General features: G+C 43.2%; 1 protein-coding gene across 2 annotated transcripts in view; it reads left to right on the top strand.

The window, feature by feature from the left end:
- Positions 1 to 22,336, top strand: part of CFAP74 (cilia and flagella associated protein 74) — a 3,161,205-nt gene that overhangs the window by 2,659,141 nt on the left and 479,728 nt on the right. For both annotated transcript variants that reach the window (XM_044062943.1, XM_044062944.1), the window contains exon 29: positions 7,153 to 7,262. In XM_044062943.1, coding sequence (XP_043918878.1) covers positions 7,153 to 7,262 — 110 coding nt within the window. The remainder of the gene's footprint in view (positions 1 to 7,152; positions 7,263 to 22,336) is intronic.

Raw genomic sequence — 22,336 nt, 5'->3', positions numbered from 1 at the left:
TTTATTTTTATTTTTTAAGTATTTGAAGTTTTACAACTTCGAACATATGGGTTCGACCATATGGTGTTCGAAGTTGTAAAACTTCGATCACGTAATAGGAACACTAATAGTCAACTCTGTCCTTCGCAGTCTGCCCAGGACCTGTCTGACATGCTGAAGGTGCTTGCCAAGAATGGTTGTAGATGGCAATATTGTCCAGGTAAGCAAGGGTGTAATTTCCTGCTAATGCTAGGAAACAATCTATCAGCTTCTGGAATGTCAGTGGGGCATTTTTCATCCGAAATGGACATATTTGTGAACTTGTATAATCTGAAAGGAGTCACAAAGCCTGACCTCTCTCTCTCTCTCTCTCTCTCTGTCTAGCAGTCGGAATCAATGGCACCTGCCAGTAGCTCCACCCAGCTGCTCTAAGGTTTCATCTGTCCTAGGCATAGGATAAGCATCTGACTCTGTGTGACTGTTTAGTTTTATGTAGTCCACACAGAACCTGGTGCTGCCATCCTTCTTTGGTACCAGCACCACTGGGGAGACCCAGTGACTGCTGGACTCATGGATTGCTCCCATTTACAACATTTCCTGTATCTCCTTCCTTAGAGTCTATATAACTTACTCAGGCACCATGTAAGGGGCCTGCTTGATAGCTCTTTGGGGTCCTGTATCCACATGGTACTGCACCAGGTGTGTGCACCCAGGTTTCCCAGTGAACGTGTCCCCAAGCTCCTGTAACATTGCTCAGATTTCTCAAACCTGGGTAGGGGATTGCCAGTGGGACATTGCTACCCCTCCCACTGAGGTTTCAGTCTGAGCCTCACTGAGGAGATCGGTCACCAGATCTCCCTCAGAGTCCTCCTGCCATCCACTGGAAATGTTCATCATAAGGGCCTCCCTATCATGGTAAAACTTCATCATGATAATATGGTACAGTTTGTATCCCTGCCTCATGCCTAGAAGTTTTTTCCATGTAGTTAATATCACTGACCTTCCTTACCAGTTTGAAGGGTCCTTTCCAAGTTGCCTGCAGCTTATTGTGTCTGACAGGAACGAGCACCATAATCTGCAGTCCCACAGCATACTCTTGGGCTCGAGCATTCCTGTCATGCCAGACCTTTTTCTGCTCTTGGGCTCCTGTCAGGTTCTCTTGGGACAAGACCATGAGCTCCATAAGCCTTGTCCTGAGATTTAGGACATATGCTACAACAGACTCCTTGTGGAATTCATACTTACCCTCCCACTCATCATGAATCAGATCCAAAGGCCCCCTCATTATGCCCATAGAGCAACTCAAAGGGTGAAAAACCTGTGGATTCCTGGGGTACCTCTATAGATGTGAACAGCAAATGGTCTGCAAATACCCTTAGCATGGTTTTCAGTGTAGAGTTTAACCTCCCCACAAGACCATTAGTCTGGGGTGGTAGGGGGTAGTCTTTAGGTGCTTCACCTCACACAGCTCCCACAGAAAAGCCAGCAGGTCTGACATGAAACTGGCACCTCTGTCAGTCAGTATTTTTCTGAGGAAACTACACTGCTGAAAATGTCTAACAAAACATTTGCCTAATGGAGGACAGAGCCACCACCTAAGCGTGTCTAGTAGCATAATCTTCTACTACCAGCATATATTTCTTCCCTGTGGAACTTGGGGTACTCAGAGACCCCATAATATCCATAGCTACCCTCTGAAATGACTAATCAGTCACAAGCAAAGGCATCAAAGGAGCTTTGACCTTATCTCTTGCCTTACCTACTTTTTGGCACTGCTTACAGGTTCTGCTATACCCTGTTGCATCCCTTGCAACCCCAAGACAATAAGAGTTCTGCCTAATACATCTCTTGGTATGCTTTATGCCCATATGACCTGCAAAAGGAATGTCATATGCTATGGTTAGAAGTGCCAGGCAGTAGGCCTACCAATTACTGCATTACCTCACCCTCTAGCCATCCCTCAGGGTTCCACTCTCTGTACAGTAACCCCATGTTCCAGTATACAGACTTCCCTTTTCCTTAGCTACCTCCCTCAAGCCTCATAATGTAGGGTCTGAGAGCTGAGCCTGTCTCAACAATACCTTTATGACCCTTCTCAGCTCTCCTCCACAGGAAGTCTGATATCGTCTGACAGCTGTGCCTCACTGTCAGCCTGGGTACTACCACTCACCTCTGCCCTTGTCGTCTCCCTGTCCAAGGGAATATCAGTACCTATCAGCAGCTGTGGCTCACCTTCAGACTGACAGCTACAGGGTAGCACCCTCCCTGAAATACTGATATCACCAGCCCCGGCTTCAGGTGTGGGGTCTGTCTGGGTCTCCCCAAGGCTACCAGACCCACATGCTGTCTCCAAGCATGACTGCATGTAACTGCATATGCACAACGTACTGCATTATCAAAATCATTCCCTATCAAGACATCTGCAGGGATATCCTCAAACACACCTACTTGCTTGCTTCCTTTTCCTCCCTCCCATTCAAGGTGAACCCTGGCCAAAGGTGTTTGGAATATGGTCCCTCCTAAAGCTCTGACTGGAAGCAACTGCCCAAGCAAGTACTGCTCCTCTTTAACCACTGCAGCCTTCACAATTGTTATGTTAGAGGTTGTGTCTCTCTTGGCAGTGGCCTGTTTTCCATCCACTAAGATAAGGATACAAACTGCGGTGGTAGTTTGGCAATCCTGTTGTCTCCAGGCAACTTACCACTGGCATGCTGTTATTCCCACTTGCTGCCTTCCTCAGCTTTTGTTCCCCACCTTGCTTCAGTGGATATTTGTATGCTACATATGGGTCCCTCTGGTTACATTTAAAACATCTAAACCTTGATCCTGACCATGTACCTGAACTAGTGGCTTCCCTTGTTGCTGGTTGACTCTGTTTGGGTGGTTTAGGCTGCTCACCATGAGTTCCTTTATATCCATATGCAGCATTGGGTATCCCCTTCTTGTGCAGTGGTCCCATGCTTTCCAAGTAGAGATCCACTTTTCTCCTCAACTCATCTGCAGAGTTACACTCCTGGTCTCCCCACCAGATTCTGATGTCCTCCAGCAAACTGCTAAGGACTTGTTCCTCACCAAAAGTTCTGCCAGCCTTTCAGAAGGGGTGACCTGACACCCACTCACCCACCTTTGAAAATAAGTGCTTAGCTCATCAATATAATGACATATACTTACATCTGCCCTATGTCTATGCTCACAAAATATTTTCCTGTGAGCTTCAGGTGTTAACTTAAAACATTCCAGTAAATATTGTTTAACCTTTTCATAATTTAAACAATCAGTATCAGACAATTTAGAAACAGCAGTTATAGCTTTACCATGGAGTAAGAGGGTCAGGAACCATATCCGAGCCCTTGGTCAGCATCATACTATTTACATACTGTTTCAAATAGATGAAATTCTCCATGTGCAACTAACACTAGGTAAGACTGCAATCCAAATTGTAGCTTGCTACAGATCCCCCACCATGCCCCAAGATTCTCACTACACCTTTCTAAACATAATGGAAAATATTAAGATACAACCAAACACCCTAATACTGGGTGATTTCAACTACCCTGCCATTAACTGGGAAAACTACTCGGTAACCAACACCTTTTCCCAACGGTTCTTGGATAAATTCCAACTCCCTGGATCAACTATTCCATTGTCCCACCAGGGGCTCCAGTATCCTAGACCTGGTTATTACCAACATGGGAGATAGATGCTCCACACCAGTGGTCGCCCTCTCATTGGTCAGGTCTGACCATAAGCAAATCACCATTGACATCCACATCCCACCCCCACCCCCCAGTAAGGAAACCTCCATAAAAAACTTCTCCAAAGCCAAATTCATGCTGCTCAAGTCTGAAGTGACAAACTTCATGACACCCATGTAGATGGGAGCTGAAAGTTCGACTGCTGAATACTACACTAAGGCACTGTACGAGCACATTCACTCGTGCATGAATTGTACCATCCCAAATAGAACCAAGATGCTCTCCCCCCAAAAAAAGAAGCCAATCTGGTGCCATAAACAAACTATACAACAGAAGAAAGAAACTGTTGCGGAAAAGAGGAAAATCCCAGGATGCAAAAAACTCCCTTACCAGCCTAAGTAAGAAGCTGAGATCCCTCATAAAATCCTCCAAAGCTAGTTACGAAAATAAAATTGCCAAAGATTCCAAAGACATCCATAAGTCATTCTATAGTTATGTCAAGAATCTAAATGGCAATGCTCAGATATGCTCTGAGCTACAACATCATGGCATTAAATATACTGATCCCAAGGATATTGCCAATATCCTGGCAGATCGATTTAGTGCCAGCTTCACCCCCCTCACACCCCCTAAAGGGCCCATCTCAATACCAAAAGATTGCTGAATTCTGGTAATCATGGCCACACAGGTAGAAACCGCACTCTCCAAAGCTAAGAATACAGCATCCATGGGACAAGATGACATCCCGGGATATTGACAACATGAACTACAAAATGAACTGGCACCTCACCAAAGTGTCATGTTTAATCATAGCCTCACCTCAGGCTTCGTGCCCACTGAGTGGCACACAGCTACAGTTATCCCACTCCACAAGGGGGGATCCACCTTGGATCCCGGGAACTACCATCCCATCAGTCTGATGAGCCTGATAGGGCATGGAACGCATTATCATTGAACTTATAAACAAAGATATTGGCAACCTTCAAACACTGGACCCCACCCAGTTTGGGTTTGCAAAGGGACAATCTTGTCTCCTGAACCTGATTGACTTCTTAAAATCAGTCTCCAGAGCTGTGGACGAGGGTAAGGCAGTCCACACAGCCTATCTGGTCCTCGCAAGGGACTTCGACACCATCCCCCACTCTGGAATCATAGACAGACTTACTAAGCTGGGTATAAATCCCTACACCACTCAATTGGTTGCCAATTAGCTTACTGACAGAACCCAGACTGTAAAAGTAACCAACTCCAAATCCAGCTCCTGACAAGTGACAAGTGGAGTACCTCAGGGTTCAGTCCTGGGGCAGCTCTTGTTTGGCATCTACTTCTCTGAAGTACAGGCCAACACTAAGGGACTCTTGCTAACAAAGTTCGCAGATGACTGCAAACTGGGAGCCATTACTGAATCCCCAAATGATGTGGATATTCTACAAAAGGGCCTTACAGAAACAGATGCTTGGTACAAGAGCCATGGGTTCAAGCCTAATGCCAAGAAATGTATAGTTATCCCCTTTGGGAAAAAACATGTACCCATAGATTACCACGTAGGTAGCAGTATACTAAACACCAAAAGTGTGATGAGAGACTTAGGGACACAGGTGGACTGTAGTCTCACCTTCGATAACCAGATCACCACAACAGTCAGGAAATCCTTCTGTGTGGCACACCTCATCACTAAGGGCTTTTCATCCAGAAAAAAGGAGGTCATTGTCCCACTGTATGCATCCCTCATTAGACCCATTATAGAGTACAACGCCCCGTTTGGTATGTACCTCACAGACATCTGCAACAGCTGGAAAGGCCGCAGAAATACCTCACTAAAGGAATCACAGGCCTAAAGCAGATGCCCTATGCTGACCATCTAAAAAAAACTCCAGCTATACTCTGTGGCATATTGTCTACTCAGAGGTGATCTCTGCTTAACATACAAGGCCATGTCAAACCCTGAGCTGTTGGACATGCTCCACTTAATGAAATCCCCATCCCTCAGAGCCACACGCTCCAGGGATCTAAACCTTGTCATCACAATGAACAAAACATGCTGGAGGGATAGGTTCCTGACCCAGAGACTCCCCATACTCTGGAATAGACTGCCCATACATATCAAGCAGAGCGCCTCCTTGGCCGTCTTCAAAAGGAACCTTGATGATTGGATGGGAGATAGGAAATTCACCCCGGGATCATGTCAGTCACCCTGCTAGACAGGGGTCCAGGGAAGTAAATATTGTGGGAAGAAATATCCAGGGAATTGTTATGGCTAGGCTTGCATAGGCCTTAGAGCTGATAGCCTAGTACCAAGCTATGAACCTAAACAGGTATATATATATATATATATATATATATATATATATATATATATATATTTTTTTTTTTTTTCCAGAAAATAAAGCAGATACAATAAAAAAAACACTTTAAATGCGCAGAAAAGGATACTTATTGTTATATATCGTAGATCAGAGTTGTAGTCAATGCCCCTAGTAATAAAGTAGGAAGAAACACAAATACAGTAAAATCAGATGAATAAAGTGCAATATTTTTGTTTTTTATATGTATAAAACAATAGAAAATGAACAAACTGATTTAAACAAGTTACCCAATTAACCAGAAAAAAAGCTCAAAACTGAGCCCTGTTCCAGCAGTCTTCAGACGAGTTCTAACTGCACACTCCTGCTACTAGGGTGCAGGGGAACCATCTCCAAAAAAGATGGCCTGGATCAGTGTTCAAGTTATACAAACAAAGCTAGATTCAGCAGGCCTGAATCTGGTCTATGCTACAGCAACAAGGCGCGCCAATTTCAGAAATAAACAGTTCAAATAAGCAGGCACAATAAGCCTGTGACCAGAAATTCCTAGCTCAGAAGGGCAGAATCCAGCCTCTCCTCACACAAGAGTGCAGACCACAAATCCTCTTAATGTAGAATAACTGGCCTGAAGCCCAAGTGCTTAAGCCAGAACTAATAAACTATTAGAATAGCAGACACTGGGCCTTCAATCAGCAATTCCCAGCTTAGAAGGATGTAAGCTACTTGTCCTGCCACAACAGCGCAGACCACAAACTTTCTTAATGTAAAACAACCTGTATGAAGCCCAAGTGCTTAAACCAAAAGACTTAGAATATATCATTTATTTTTTAAATTAACAGAAGTAAAATAAGTTTATATTTGCAATAGGGTACTGTATGTATGTCCCCATGCTAACATTTACAGTGAAGAAATGCTGTCTGATAATGTATAAATTGTACTGTTGGAGATTTTCTCCCCAGACCTCCTCTGAACTTTGAACTTGAACTTTCCTGGTTAACAAATATAATAAATAAATAAATAATTTGCTTTACATGTGGTATACTAAAATTTACTTTATGCCTTACTTACAAAGGATATACTTTTATTGGAAATTACGTGTTAATTTATATACCAAATGCAATGTTCCATTTACAATAACAGATTTCTTGTTTTCTCTCTCCATTTTTGGAACATAGTCCCTTCAATTGCCTTTACCTGGAGGTGCATTGTCCTGCTGTTGCCCCACCACTTTTAGTCATCTCCAACAATGGCCAGAGCACTGTGAGTTTTGGAGATGTGGCACTTGGTAAGCATTTACTTTTCACTCTGAGATTTAATAAGTATAAGTGAAGGGCATGATATTCTAAGACTGTGTTTCTTTTGTGATTGTGGAGCAAAGTTGATGATACTGTTTTTTGTACATAAGAAGTTAAAAACATGTAGTTCTGAACTGCAGTAATACAAATATGAGTGACATCAGAGAAACACTATGTTTGTACAATTCATATTACCAGTGCAACACATCCCATTGTAGACAGTGCCCTTCAGTAGGTATGCAACTACTTGACCATGTGTTTATAACTTTTACAGATGTCTGTTTGACTGCAGGGGTCTGAAAGTGCAATGATGTTATGATGATAAGCATTTCTATCTCATGATAAGAAAAAAAAAACAGCCAGTTTGCTTCCTCCCGTCTCAGAGATTCGAGTGACCACAATGTTACCCTTTCATTTTTTCTGTATATCACATAATACAACAAGAAACTTGAAATGTTGCTGAGCAGTGAAGGATATTAGAAACTAGTTTTGTTTTAAAGTATGATAATGATGTGAAAAAAAGAGCAAGGCAAATGAAAAGGTCCTTTTTTGTCTTAAGAAAGTACCATATTTATCCAGCACCTGTTTGCTGTCTTCAGTTATTTTGCAGTGCAGAATTTACAGGTTAGGTTTGTAGCCCCACTTATATTTAGAGAGCATCTTTGTAAACATTACAAATATACATCCAGTAGTAGCCATTAAATCAGTTGTGGTATTAAATAGCATTGACTTTCCTTCTAATTTGTCCATATGTCTTTTGGAAGCAGTGGAAGTACATTTTTTTTAAAATATTGAGGCAAGGCAACGTACCTAACACTTTAGTCATAGGTGACTCTATAGTCCGGCACACTGATGCCCCACTCACCAGCTAGAGCAAGGAGAAAATTACAGTCAGCTGCCTGTCGGGTGCCAAGATCTGCCACATAACGCATGCACTCAAGTCACTCCACAACAAGTACAAATGTGACTCTGTCATTGTCCATGTTGGAGTGAATGACTTGAGAAGTACCTCCCTGGACTACATGAAAAGAGACATGGAATCATGTGGCCCAGGCAGGTATGACCCTAGCCCTGAGTAGCATCCTGCCTTCACCCAGAATGATACCACAATATAACGACAAAATGATTGACTTCAACAATTGGCTAAGCTTCTTGTGTCATTCAAAGGGGATCCAGTATCTGTCTGCCTGGGTCTACATGATCGACAGACCACAATGCTTTGCCAGAGATGGTCTGCAACTGTTGCCCCTGGGATTCAGGTTACTGGCTAAAGCTCTTGCCACCCCTATAGTGCCTTTTTTAGGCAAGGTTCAAATGACAAAACCACCACCATAACAAATACAAGCATGCAAAATCTGAAGGTAATGCTATTCAATGCTAGAAGTTTAAACCTCAAAATGCACTCTCTCAAGGCACTCCTAAAAATGGAGGACATCGATATCTGTGCAGTAACTGAGACCTGTTTCAAGGCTCCATAGAGCACCCCTGCAATACCAGGCTACAACTCTTACCACACTTTTCAGCCACCAAACCAGGACCGAAACACTAAAGGTAGAGGAGTGTCCATATTCACCAAGGATATTCACACCACCAGGCTAGTTGCCCAACACAGTCCATCTGAAATTCTCCAGGTGCAACTAACACTAGGTAAGACTGCAATCCAAATTGGAGCTTGCTACAGATCCCTCACCATGCCCCAAGATTCTCAATACACCTTTCTAAACATACTGGAAAATATTAAGATAGAACCAAACACCCTAATACTGGGTGATTTTAACTACCCTGCCATTAACTGGGAAAACTACTCCTGTACCAACACCTTTGCCCAGCAGTTCTTGGAATTCACAAATTCCAACGCCTAGGATCAACTAATCCATAGTCCCACCAGGGGCTCCAATATCCTAGACCTGGTCATTACCAACATGGGAAATCAATGTTCCACGCCTATGGTCACCCCCTTGTTAGTCAGGTCTGACCATAAGCTAATCACCCTTAACATCCACATCCCACCCCCACCCCCAGTAAGGAAACCTCCATAAAAACTTCTCCAAAGCCAACTTCTTGCTGCTCAAGTCAGACATGACAATCTGCATGACACCCATGCAGACGAGAACTGAAAGTTTGACTGCTGAATCCTACACTAAGGCACTGTACGAGCACATCCACTCATGCATGAATTGTGCCATCCCAAATAGAACCAAGATGCCCTCCTCCAAAAAAAGGAAGCCAATCTGGTGGTCCCCTGCCATAAACATATTTTACAACAAAAGGAAGAAAATGTTGCAGAAAAGAGGAAAATCCCAGGATGCAAAAAATTCCCTTACCAGCCTCAGTAAGAAACTGAGATCCCTCATAAAATCCTCCATAGCTAGTTGCGAAAATAAAATTGCCAAAGATTCCAAAGACAACCACAAGGCATTCTATAACTATGTCAAGAATCTAAATGGCAATGCTCAGATCTGCTCTGAGCTAAAACAGAATGGCATTAAATATACTGATAGGTTCATACTAGGCTATCTGCCCTAGGGCATTTATAAGCCTAGCCAGAGTATGTTTGGCTTTCGCCACCCATTTTAAATTAATTTTGCTATGCCCTTTTTTGAGGTTAGTATACTGTGCCTCTGTCTAACAGTGACACAGAAGTGATACCCGGGGTAAACCTACGATCTCCCATCCACTCATCAAGATTCCTCTTGAAAAGAGTCAATGAGGGACTCTGCCTAACCTGGACTGGGATTTTATTCCAGAGTGAAGGGAGCCTCTGGGTTATGAATCTGTCCCTCCAGCATGTCCTATTTATTTCAGTGCTGAGGTTCAAGTCTCTCGAGCGTGTAGCTCGATGGGATTTGGATTTTTTGAGGTGCAGCATGTCCCTTAATTCCGGGTTGGACATGGCCTTATACATCAGGCGCAGGTCACCTCTGAGCAGGCGGTATGCCACTGAGTAGAGCTGGAGTTTCTTTAACCGGGCAGCATATGGCATCTGTTTAAGCCCTTTGATCCTCTTGGTGAGGTACTTTTGGGGTCTTTCCAGTTGCTGCAGGTGTTTGGTAAGGTACATCCCAAAAGGGGCATTGTACTCAATTATGGGCCTGATGAGGGATGAGTAAAGAGGCACGATGACCTCCCCTAATCTAGATGTGAATCCCTTCATGATTAGGTGGGCTATATAAAATGTTTTTCTAACCACTTTGGCCACGTGGTTGTCAAATGAGAGATTGCTATCAACTTGGGTCCCCAGGTCCCTAATTACTTCTTCTGTACTTAATGGATTACCACCTATGTGGTAATTTGTGGCACTTTGTTTTTGCCAAAGGGGATGACTATACACTTTTTGGCATTTAGCTTGAGGCCATGGCTCTGGCACCAGTTGTCTGTTTCTATGAGGCCCTTTTGGAGGATGCTTGTGTCGGCTGGAGAGTCGATTATGGCACCCAGTTTGCAGTCATCTGCGAACTTGGTCAGCCACAGTCCTTCCGTGTTGGCCTGTACCTCCGAGAAATATATACCAAACAAGAGAGGTCCCAGGACTGAGCCCTGTGGGACGCCACTTGTAACTGGTTTGGAGTCTGACATGGCTCCAGCAATTCTAACCATGTCGATTCTGTCCTTGAGCCAGTTTGCAACCCATCTAGTGACATAGGGGTTTATATTTAAGCTGGTGAGCTTATCTATAATGCCCGAGTGGGGTATTGTATCGAAGGCTTTTGCGAGGTCCAGATAGGCTGTGTGGACCACCTTCCCTTCGTCAATGGCCTTGGTGACTGTTTCAAAGAAGTCAACCAGGTTTAAGAGGCAGGATCTGCCCTTAACAAAGCCAAACTGGGTAGGATCCAGTGTCTGTAGGTCCCCAATATCTTTATTTATGAGGTCCATGATGATCCTTTCCATAGCTTTGCAGACAAAGCTAGTCAGGCTTATGGGGCGATAGTTTCCAGGGTCCGTTGAGGCACCACCTTTGTGGAGAGGGACCACTGTTGCTGTACGCCACTCTTTGGGTACATATCCTGTAGTAAGGCTGAGATTGAACAGTAGTTTTATGTTTGGGTTTAGCTCTTCTTGGAGTTCATGTAGGACGCAGCCTGGGACACCGTCTGGTCCCATTGATGCTGTGTTTTTTGCTTTGGAGAGGGCGGCTCCCACCTGAGCATCAGAGATGGGATAGATATTTGCCCTTTTGGTGGGGAGGGGGGGGGGAGTTTGCGCTGAACCTGTCAGCTAGGATGTTGGCAATGTCTGTGGGATCAGTGTATTTTTTGTCATTTTGGACTAATTCTGAGCATATCTGGGAATTCCCACCCAGGTTCCTAACATAACTAAAGAAAGCCTTGTGATTATCCTTAGTGTCCTGTGCAATTTTTCTCTTGAAGCTGGCCTTTGACGATTTTATGAGTGCCCTTAGTTTTTTGCTAATACTGATCAGAGATGCCTTCCCTTTTTGGGATTTGCTCTATCATGTAGTAGCTTCCTCCTTCTATTGTATAGTTTGTTTATGGCTGGGGTCCACCAGACAGGTCGTCTGCCTTTGGAGGATTGGGTCTTGGTTTTATTTGGGATTGCATGATCCATGCAGTCCTGAAGGTGTTCATAGAATGCATTTATAAAGGATTCTGCAGTCTGGGCCGTATTTTCCACAGGCCCGGGGGCTTTGAAGGATTCCACCTCGGTTTTGAGGAGTGTGAAATTTGCTTTAGAGAAGTTTTTCACTGTGGTTTTCTGGGCAGGGGGTGGGGTCGGGATGTGAATATCCAGTGAGATCAGTTTATGGTCTGATCTTACCAGTGAGGGATACACTTCTGGTCTGGAGCATAGAGTCCCCATGTTGGTGATGATCAGGTCCAGTATGTTTTCCCCTCTTGTGGGAGTGGTAACAAGTTGTTCCATAGCATTTGAGTTTATGAATTCTAGGAACCTTTGGGCAAGGGTGTTGGAGCTAGAGTAATGCTCCCAATCTATGTTTGGGTAGTTGAAGTCGCCCAATATAATGGTGTTCGGAGAGACCTTCATATTTTCCAGTGTTCTCAGGAAGGCCAAGTGGGGTTCCTGGGTTTGGGAGGGTGGTCTGTAGCAGGCTATAAACTGGAAGGCAGTTTTACCCACTGTTAGTTGCACATGGATAGTCTCTGATGCTTCGTGCTTTGCCACCAACCTGGAGGTGTGGGTATCTTTGATGAATATCGATACTCCCCCTCCTTTTGTGGTTCGGTCCAAGTTTTGGGGCCGAAAAGCATGGTATGAGGTATAACCTGGTAGTGCTGGGGTGCTCTCGGGAGCCCTGAACCAGGTTTCTGTTACTGCACAGATATCGATGTTCTCCATGCTAAGGAGAGTTTCGAGTGCGTGCATCTTGAGGTTTAGACTTCTAGCGTTGAGTAACATTACTCTTAGTTTCTTATCCCTTGTGATACCTATGGAGGTGGGTTTGTCTTTTGAGCCTTGCCTAAAAAAAGGCACTATGGGGGTAGCAAGAGCCTTTGCCAATACCGAAAGCCCAGGGGTGACAGGTGCAAGCCGTCCCTAGCAAAGCATCGTGGCTTGTCGTGCATATCATCCCAAGCTGACAGGCATTGGATCCCCTTTGAATGACACCAATACTTAAGCCAATTGTTGAAATTGATCATCTTGTCTTCATACTGTGGCATCATTCTTGGTGAGGGTAAGATGCTACTCAAGGTCAGGGTCATACCAGCCTGGGCTACATGCTCGGAGAGCTCCTCTATGTCTCTTTTCATGTAGTCCAGGGAGGTACGTCTCAGGTCATTCACACCAGCATGGACAATGACTGAGTCATATTTGTACTTGCCTTGGAGTGACCTGAGTGCTTGTGTTATGTGGTGGATCCTAGCGCCAGACAGGCTGCTCACCGTGACCTTCTCCTTGTTCAGCCTGGTGAGCGGGACGTCAGTGTGCCTGACGATAGAGTCACCTATTACAAGTGTATCAGGTGTGTTGTTTAGCCTTAAGGGCTGTGACTGTTCGGCACACTGGCTTTGTGAGATATGTGTTGCATGTGGTTTTTTTTGGGGTAGCGGTTGCTTGGGTGTCTGCTTTGGAGGTCTCTGCTGCTTAAGCAGATCTTTATTTAGAGCCTCCAAGTATGTTTTTGTGTGATTATGTGTTTGGTTTGCTGTCGTGGTAGGTCTATGTGAGACTGGAATTGTAGTGAGTGTGGTTTCCTTCTCCTCCTGACTGGTTTTGCCAGTACTGAGTCGAGAGAGCTTAGCCTCCAGTTTGGCTATATGGTTGCATCTCTCACATGTGTTGGAATTTGTTGGGAGGAGGAGAGGGTTGTCTGTGTACATGAGGCAGTTGTAACATTGCCTCAAGATTCCCATATTCACCAGCTGGACCGGAGAGGAGATTGACAACTGACCTTTGGACATGCTAGAATAATATTGGGAATTCCTTTATAATTGAAAACAAGGGCCAATGGGGAGCGAGGGTGTAGTGCTTTTAAATTTTAGTGCTGACTTATAATTGCTTTAGTGAGCAAGTGCCAGGTAACAAGTGCAATGTGTTACAGGTAACTTAAATGCAAAAACGATAAACAGTAACTTTCTTTCAAGTGAAGCAAGGAAATAAGTACAGTAAGCAATGCAGATATCACTAGGGATCCACAGAAGCGCTGAGAAGCCGCGTTTTAGGTGGAATTAGCGTTCCAGGGAAATAACAAGCATACAAACAAAGCTAGATTCAGCAGGCCTGGATCTAGTCTATGCTACAGCAAACAAGGTGTACCAATTTCAGTAAGATACAGTTCAAATATTCAGGCACTATAAACCTTTAACCAGAAATTCCCAGCTCAGAAGGGCAGAGTCCAGCCTCTCCTCCCACAAGAGTGCAGACCACGAACCTTCTTAATGTAAAATAACTGGCCTGAAGCCCAAGTGCTTAAACCAGAGCTAATACACTTTAAGAATAACAGACACTGAGCTCTCAATCAGCAGTTCCCAACTTAGAAGGATGAAAGCTACCTGTCCTGCCACCACAGTGCATGCCACAAACCTTCCTAATGTAGAACAACTGGTCTGAAGCCCAAGTGCTTAATCCAAAAGACTTAGAATGATAGCTACACTTTAACCAAGTTACAACCAAGCAGTAATAAATACAACTGAATACTTTAAATAATGCCTGGATTAGTGCTCAAGTTATACAAACAAAGCTAGATTCAGCAGGCCTGGATCTAGTCTATGCTACAGCAAACAAGGTGTACCAGTTTCAGTAAGAAGCAGTTCAGATATACATGCACTATAAGCCTTTAACCAGAAATTCCCAGCTCAGAAGGGCAGAGTCCAGCCTCTCCTCCCACAAGAGTGCAGACCACGAACCCTCTTAATGTAAAATAACTGGCCTGAAAGCCCAAGTGCTTAAACCAGAATTAATACACTTTTAGAATAACAGACACTGAGCCCTCAATCAGCAGTTCCCAACTTAGAAGGATGTAAGCTACCTGTTCTGCCACTACAGTGCAGACCACAAACCCTCTCAATGTAAAACAACTGGTCTGAAGCCCAAGTGTTTAAACTACAAGGCTTAGAATGAGTTACACCAAGCAGCAATAAATACAATTGAGAACGTTTAAAATGACGCAAAAGCAAAATAAAGTAGGAAGAAACACAAGTACAGTAAAAGCAGAAGAAATTTTTTTTTTTTTTTTTAGAAAAGTAGCAAAAGCAGTAGTAAATACAATTCTCATGCAGTGCAAGCTGGCACACTTGAATATGTAGCAATATTTGTCCACACACAGTTTGAAAAAATGTAATTAAATTAAAAAGGACTAAAAGCAAGTGGAGAAAGGGTTTATTAGGTAGAATGCGGTAAAGAGATGTCCTAGGGGAGTGTCTTAGATCAAATCTACAGTGGGGCGGGCACTGCAAAAGCCACCAAATTTAAACTACAACCAAGAATAGGGAGGGGGGGTGGGGGAACAGTTTCAACACAGATGTAAGGAATGTGCAAATTATAAAAAAATATATATACTGTTTTCTATAGATTTGCAGAGCAGTAAGACACAGATATCAAGCAGACAATTTAGCTCTATAATACAGAATAACACAGGAAATATACTTAGCTCTATAAACTTGAATATAGTTCTGTAAGGCTGTCTCTCAAACTAAGGTTCCAGTTTGAATACAGGTTGTTAATTAAAAGGAGACACAGCACTAGCTAAATTATATCAGCTGAAAGACAAGGCAGGAAATGCTCCCAAGGACATTGCCAGTATCCTGGCAGATCGATTCAGTGCCAACTTCACCCCCCCCTCACCCCCTAAACAGCCCATCTCAATACCGGAAGATTGCCAAATTCCAGTAATAATGGCCACACAGGTAAAAATGCACTCTTCAAAGCTAAGAATACAGCATCCATGGGACCAGATGACATCCCGGGCTGTGTACTACATGAACTACAATATGAACTGGCACCTCACCTAAGTGTCATGTTTAATCTTAGCCTCACCTCAGGTTTCATGCCCACTGAGTGGCGCAGAGCTGCAGTTATCCCACTCCACAAGGGGGGATCCACCTTGGATCCCGGAAACCATCCCATCAGTCTGACGAGCCTTATCTGCAAGGCCATGGAGGGTATTATCATGGAACTTGTAAACAAAGACACTGGCAACTTTCAAACACTGGACCCCACCCAGTTTGGGTTCGTGAAGGGCTGATCTTGTCTCCTGCACCTGATTGACATCTTCAAATCAGTCTCTAGAGCCATGGACAAGGGTAAGGTGGTCCACACAGCCTATCTAGACCTCGCCAAGGCCTTCGACACCATCCCCCACTCTGGAATCATAAGTAAACTTACTAAGCTGGGCATTAATCCCTACGTCACCCAATGGGTTGCCAACTGGCTTACTGACAGAATCCACACTGTAAAAGTAGCCGACTCCAAATCCAGCTCCAGACAAGTGACAAGTGAAGTACCTCAGTGTTCAGTCCTGGGACCACTCTTGTTTGGCATCTACTTCTCTGAAGTACAGGCCAACACTAAGGGACTCTGGCTAACAAAGTTCGCAGATGTCTGCAAACTGGGAGCCATTATTGAATCCCCAAATGATGTGGATACTCTACAAAAGGGCCTTACAGAAACAGATGCTTGGTGCCAGAGCCATGGGCTCAAGCTCAATGCCAAGAAATGTATAGTTATCCCCTTTGGGAAAAAACATGTACCTGTGAATTACCACATAGATGGCAGTACACTAAACACCAAAAGTGTGATAAGAGACTTGGGGACACAGATGGACAGTGGTCTCACCTTCGATAACCACATCGCCACAACAGTCAGGAAATCCTTCTATGCGGCACACCTCATCACTAAGGGCTTTTCATCCAGAAAAAAGGAGGTCATTGTCCCACTGTATGCATCCCTCATTAGACCCATTATAGAATACAACGCACCATTTGATATGTACCTCTCAGGACATCTACAACAACAGGAAAGACCTCAGAAATACCTCACTAAAAGAATTACAGGCCTAAAGCAGATGCCCTATGCTGACCGCCTTAAAAAACTCCAGCTATACTCTGTCGCATATCGTCTACTCAGAGGCGATCTCTGCTTAACATACAAGGCCATGTCAAGCCCAGAGCTGTTGGACATGCTACACTTAAAGAAATCCAAATCCCTCAGAGCCACACGCTCCAGGGATCTAAATATTGTCATCACAATAAACAAAACATGCTGGAGGGATAGGTTCCAGACCCAGAGACTCCCCAGATTCTGGAATAGATTGCCCATACATGCCAAGCAGAGTGCCTCTTTGGCCCTTTTCAAAAGGAACCTTGACAATTGGATGGGAGAAAGGAAATTCACCCTTGGGATCAAGTCAGTTGCCCTGCTAGACAGGGTTCCAGGTAAGTAAATAGTGTGGGAAGAAATAGCCAGGGAATTGTTATGGCTAGGCTTGTATAGGCCCTAGGGCTGCTAGCCTAATACCAACCTATGAACCTACGAAACACATAATATTGTAATAAATGGAATGTGCCTTGGTATATTGATGTTTATATGTAAGAATGTGGTTATAACAAGTTTGTACTACATGGAGTAAACTGATGAGGCTCACAAATTGACAAAATTATATGATTCTGGACACTTCTCTGATTCAGAGTTATTATACCCTGAAGTCATGCTAGAGAACACACAAAAGTCTTCAGAGAGCAACTGACACACACTTCATGCTGGTACTCAAAGTACAAAAGTGTGGCAGAATGAATTGTCCATCAGCCTTTAAAGCTGTAGATGGATCAAAAATAAAATACTTAACTTCCAACTGCTTTCTGGCAGCACTACACGTCTTATAACTTAAAAAACTGTAAAGCACTTTGCACTCCACTTTTATTTTTTTTCCCAATCAGTATTGTGTAAGAGCACTTAATCCTACATATACTACAGATAGCATAGCAGGTTTTATGGTTATCAGTGTCAAATATGGCCTTTCTGAACCCCTTCTTAACCTGTTTAATCTAAGCTTCTCCACTGGTTACATTCATGAAGCCTGGAAAACAGCCATTAAATAAGAGTGGCCCAACCACAGACCTTGATAACTATAGGTTCATAGGTAGGTACTAGGCTATCTGCCTAAGGGCCTAAGTAAGCCTAGCCAACAAAGTTCCCTGGCTTATGACAACCCAAGAAAGTTAATTTCCTGTGCCCCTGTTGAGCAGAGCCACAGAAGTGATCCCCGGGGTATATTTCTATTTCCCATCCACTCATCAAGATTTTTCTTGAAGAGTGTTAATGAGGAACTTTGCTTGACATAGATGGGTAGCTTGTTCCATAGTATGGGAAGTCTCTGGGACAGGAATCTGTCCCTCCAGCAAGTCCTGTTTATTGTGGTGACAAAGTTTAGGTCCCTAGAGCGTGTAGCTCGGAGGGATTGGGATTTCATTAGCTCTGGGTTTGTCATAGCTTTATATGTTAGGCAGAGATCACCCCGGAGTAGGCGATATGCTACAGAGTAAAGCTGGAGTTTTTTGAGACGATCAGTGTAGGGCATCTGTTTGAGACCAGTAATTCTCTTTGTGAGGTACTTCTGTGGCCTTTCCGGCTGCTGCAGATGTCCTGTGAGGTACATTCCAAAAGGGGCGTTGTACTCTATAATGGGTCTAATGAGTGTCGAGTAGAGGGGAACAATGACCTCTTTTTTCCTGGATGAGAACCCTTTTGTGATGAGGTGTGCTATGTAGAAGGATTTCCTGACTACTGTGGCAATGTGATTATCAAAGGACAGACTACTGTCCACCTGGGTCCCAAGGTCTCTTATCACACATTCGGTATTAAGAAGACTGCTGCCTATGTGGTAGTTCATGGGTACAGAGTTTTTACCAAAGGGGATAACAATGCACTTTTTGGCATTGAGCTTGAGGCCATGGGTCTGACACCAGGCATCTGTCTCAGTGAGGCCCTTCTGTAGGATGTCCACATAATTTGGGGACTTGACTATAGCTCCTAGTTTGCAGTCATCTGCAAACTTCATTAGCCAAAGGCCTTCTGTGTTAGCCTGTACTTAAGAGAGGTAGATACCAAACAGGCGAGGTCCCAGAACTGAACCCTGTGGTACTCCACTTGTCACTGGTTTGAAGTCAGATTTGGAGTCTGCAACTTTTACAGGGTGGGTTCTATCAATGAGCCAGTTAGCAACCCATCTTGTGACATAGGGATTTATACCTAGTTTAGTGAGTTTAGCTATAATTCCAGAATGGGGGATGGTATCGAAAGCCTTGGCGATGTCAAGATAGGCTGTGTGAACCACCTCTACAGCTTTGCTGACTGCCTCAAAGAAGTCGACCAGGTTCAGGAGGCAAGATCTGCCTTTCACAAACCGGAACTGGGTGGGATCCAGAGTTTGGAGGTTACCAATGTCTTTGTTTATGAATTCCATGATGATACGTTCCATGGCCTTGCAGACGAGGCTCGTCAGGCTAATAGGGTGAATAGTTCCCAGGTTCAGTGGTGGCTCCCCCTTTGTGGAGTGGGATAACTGTTGCTGTGCCCCATTCAGTGGGCACAAAGCCTGAGGTGAGGCTATGATTGAACATGGTGCATAGGTGGGGAGCCAGTTCGTGTAAAATGCAGCCTGGGATGTTGTCTGGTCCAATGGATGCTGTGTTTTTGACTTTAGAGAGTGATGCTTTTACCTGTGAAGTTGTGATTACAGGGACTCTGCATTCTTCCTGTATAGATATGGGCCCTTTAGGGGGTGAGAGGGGGGTAAAGTTAGCGCTGAACCTATCTGCCAGGATGTTGGCAATATCAGTTGGTTTTGTAATTTTTGTGCCATTGTGCTGTAACTCAGAGCAGATCTGGGTTTTGCCATTGAGATTCTTGACATAGCTATAGAGCGCTTTGTGGTTTTACTTAGAGTCAGTGGCAATCTTGTTTTCATAGCTAGCTTTGGAGGATCTTATAAGGGAGCTCAGCTTCTTGCTGAGGCTGACCAGGGAGCTCCTCCACTCATGGGATTTTACTCTCTTTTGCAACAATTTCTTCCTTCTGTTGTAGAGTTTGTTTATGGTAGGTGACCACCAGATTGGCTTCCTTTTTTTGGAGGATAGCATCTTGGTTCTGTTTGGGATAGCACAATCCATGCACTCGTGTAAGACCCATTAGTCTCACTAGGTTCATATGTAGAGCTATGGAACACATTACTTCAGACTTCATTAATCTAGACATTGAAAATTTCTTAAACCTGGACTCTCATCAATTTGGCTTTATCAAAGGAAGGTCTTGCCTCTTTACCCTTATTAATTTCTGTGAAAAAAGTACCCGAAGCAGTGGATAGTGGTTATATAGTGCACCCAGCATATCTATCCCTGACCACGGCCTTTGATGCTATTCTCCATGTAGGTACTATTCGTACACTTGAAAATCTGAATATAAGTCCTTATATTGTGTGATGGATGGCTAACTTACTGTCTGACAGAACCCATGTGGTTAGAGTAGCAGGTGCCACTTCTGAAAGCAAAAAAGTTACCAGTGGTGTGCACAGGGATCAGTTTTGGGGCCTCTAATATTTGGCACATATTTCTCAGACCTTAGGACAGCACTTCTGGCCTTTGGTTAATTGAATTTGCAAATGAATGTACATTGTGTATTGCTATATGATCTTCAACTAACTCACAATTGCTCCAACACAGATTAGACCATGGTAACAATCGGTGCAAGAACAGTAGTCTCAAGTTAAATGCAAAAAAAAAAAAAAAAAAAAAAAAACATTGTAGCATAATTCATTTTGATAAACAAAACAGTTTCACTTACCATATATGAGATGCAACCCTCCAAACAGACACTGTTGTAAGGGATCTGGGTACTCTTGTTGATAATTCCTTATCATTTGACCATTATGTCTCCACAGACGTTCAGAAAGCCTTTATCTAGCCACATAATTTCCAAAGTCATCTCTACCAGATCCGAAGAAGTCTTACTTCCCCTTTACTCATATGTTATCAGACCCCTTGTTGAATATTATGTACATTTTGGCATGTATTTATATAAACATATCACACAACTTGAGAGACCTCAGAAATTAATAACTAAAAAGATCAGTAGCTTTTAAAATCTTAGTTATCTTCCTCTGTACTCAGTCTCTTACAGACTCCTTTGTGGATATCTATGTCTTGCCTTTTGTGCCGTTAAAGATCCAACCCTATTTGATTTCCTATTCCTTCACAGAACTAATGGTACATCAAATACTTGGTTAAAAGAACTAAACCATCAGCAGATAAATAAGACACATTGGTTTGATAGATTCATATCCCAACATATCCCTCATCTCTGGAACAAAATCCCATTATATGTGAAGCAGGAAAGCATCCTTGCCACCTTCAAGGTAGACCTAGATAATTGTCTGGGCAGCCTCCAGTTTGTTCCCAGACTTTCTTGTCTTGTCCTCCCCGAGGCTAGAGGGAATTCTGAATAGGGTTTTTGTCTAGGCTTGAAATGGTTTGCAGACTGATCACCTAGTATACCAATAATTGTGTTTATATTCAGTTGAACAGTACATCAGATGTATGTATGTTGTTATTCAGATACAGTGGCTAATCAGGAAAGAACACCACTGTGTGGCCATGAAGAAAGCATACACTATCCAATAATCTACCACTCAGTACTCCGATGTACAGATGTTGACACCAAAGCCACTATCATCTTGCATGTATATTTTTGACAGTGAAGTACCACTCTGAACAGTTATATGCCACTACTCACTGTCAAACAAATATTGTGTCATCTGAAAATCCTTTTCTGCATCAGCTCTTAAATTATGCAACTCATCGCCCCTTACTGTAAAAAAAAAACATAACAAAAATTGATGGACTCAAAGCTGTATTACAGCTGCACATACACGTCTAAGCTAAATGTACCTCTAGCCTCATTCAAATGCACCTGCATTTTACCCTTTAAAATAAGCATCATCATTACTAAACATCTGTTACATATGCCCCTTACTGGCTATAATGCCCTCACTGAATTCTTCACAGTCCTATCACTGGCTACACCATCACTTCTGCTTTGCTTTAAGTACTTTGTTATTCTAGGATTCCTCATGCCTTTATTTTATCTCCCAAATTATACTAATATATATATTATCCATATTCACCTTAGTGTAAATAGGTTAATTGGTACGTATGTCAATTATAATTTTGCATTTTCTGGCCTTCATAATTGTTTGTACTAAATGTTCATATCTGTTCACTGCCTTCTAAATATATGTGATTAATGTCATGGTAACATCACCTATAGTTGTGTAAACATACATGTAAATATATGTGATTAATGTCATGGTAACATCACTATATTTGTGTAAACATACATGTAAATATATGTCATGGTAAGATCACCTATAGTCGTGCAAACATACCTTTTTAAGTGCCTGTCAGGTTTAACTTCTCCAGATGTTTTGGGTTTCCAATACCATGAGGGGAATGAATCCCATTCCTAACTCAGGGTGCGATTAAAGTTTAGTATTGTTTCACTCTTTGATGTTAGCCAAGGGTGCTCTTTTGAGCACCTGGAAAGTGTTCAGAATTGCCTCCGTCTGTAAATAATATGGGGTTACACATATTGA

Source organism: Protopterus annectens, chromosome 2.part1 (genome assembly GCF_019279795.1).
Source record: "Protopterus annectens isolate FY-2018-M chromosome 2.part1, PAN1.0, whole genome shotgun sequence".
NCBI classification, from domain to species: Eukaryota; Metazoa; Chordata; order Ceratodontiformes; family Protopteridae; genus Protopterus; species Protopterus annectens.
This window is presented reverse-complemented; position numbering and strand designations above follow the sequence as displayed.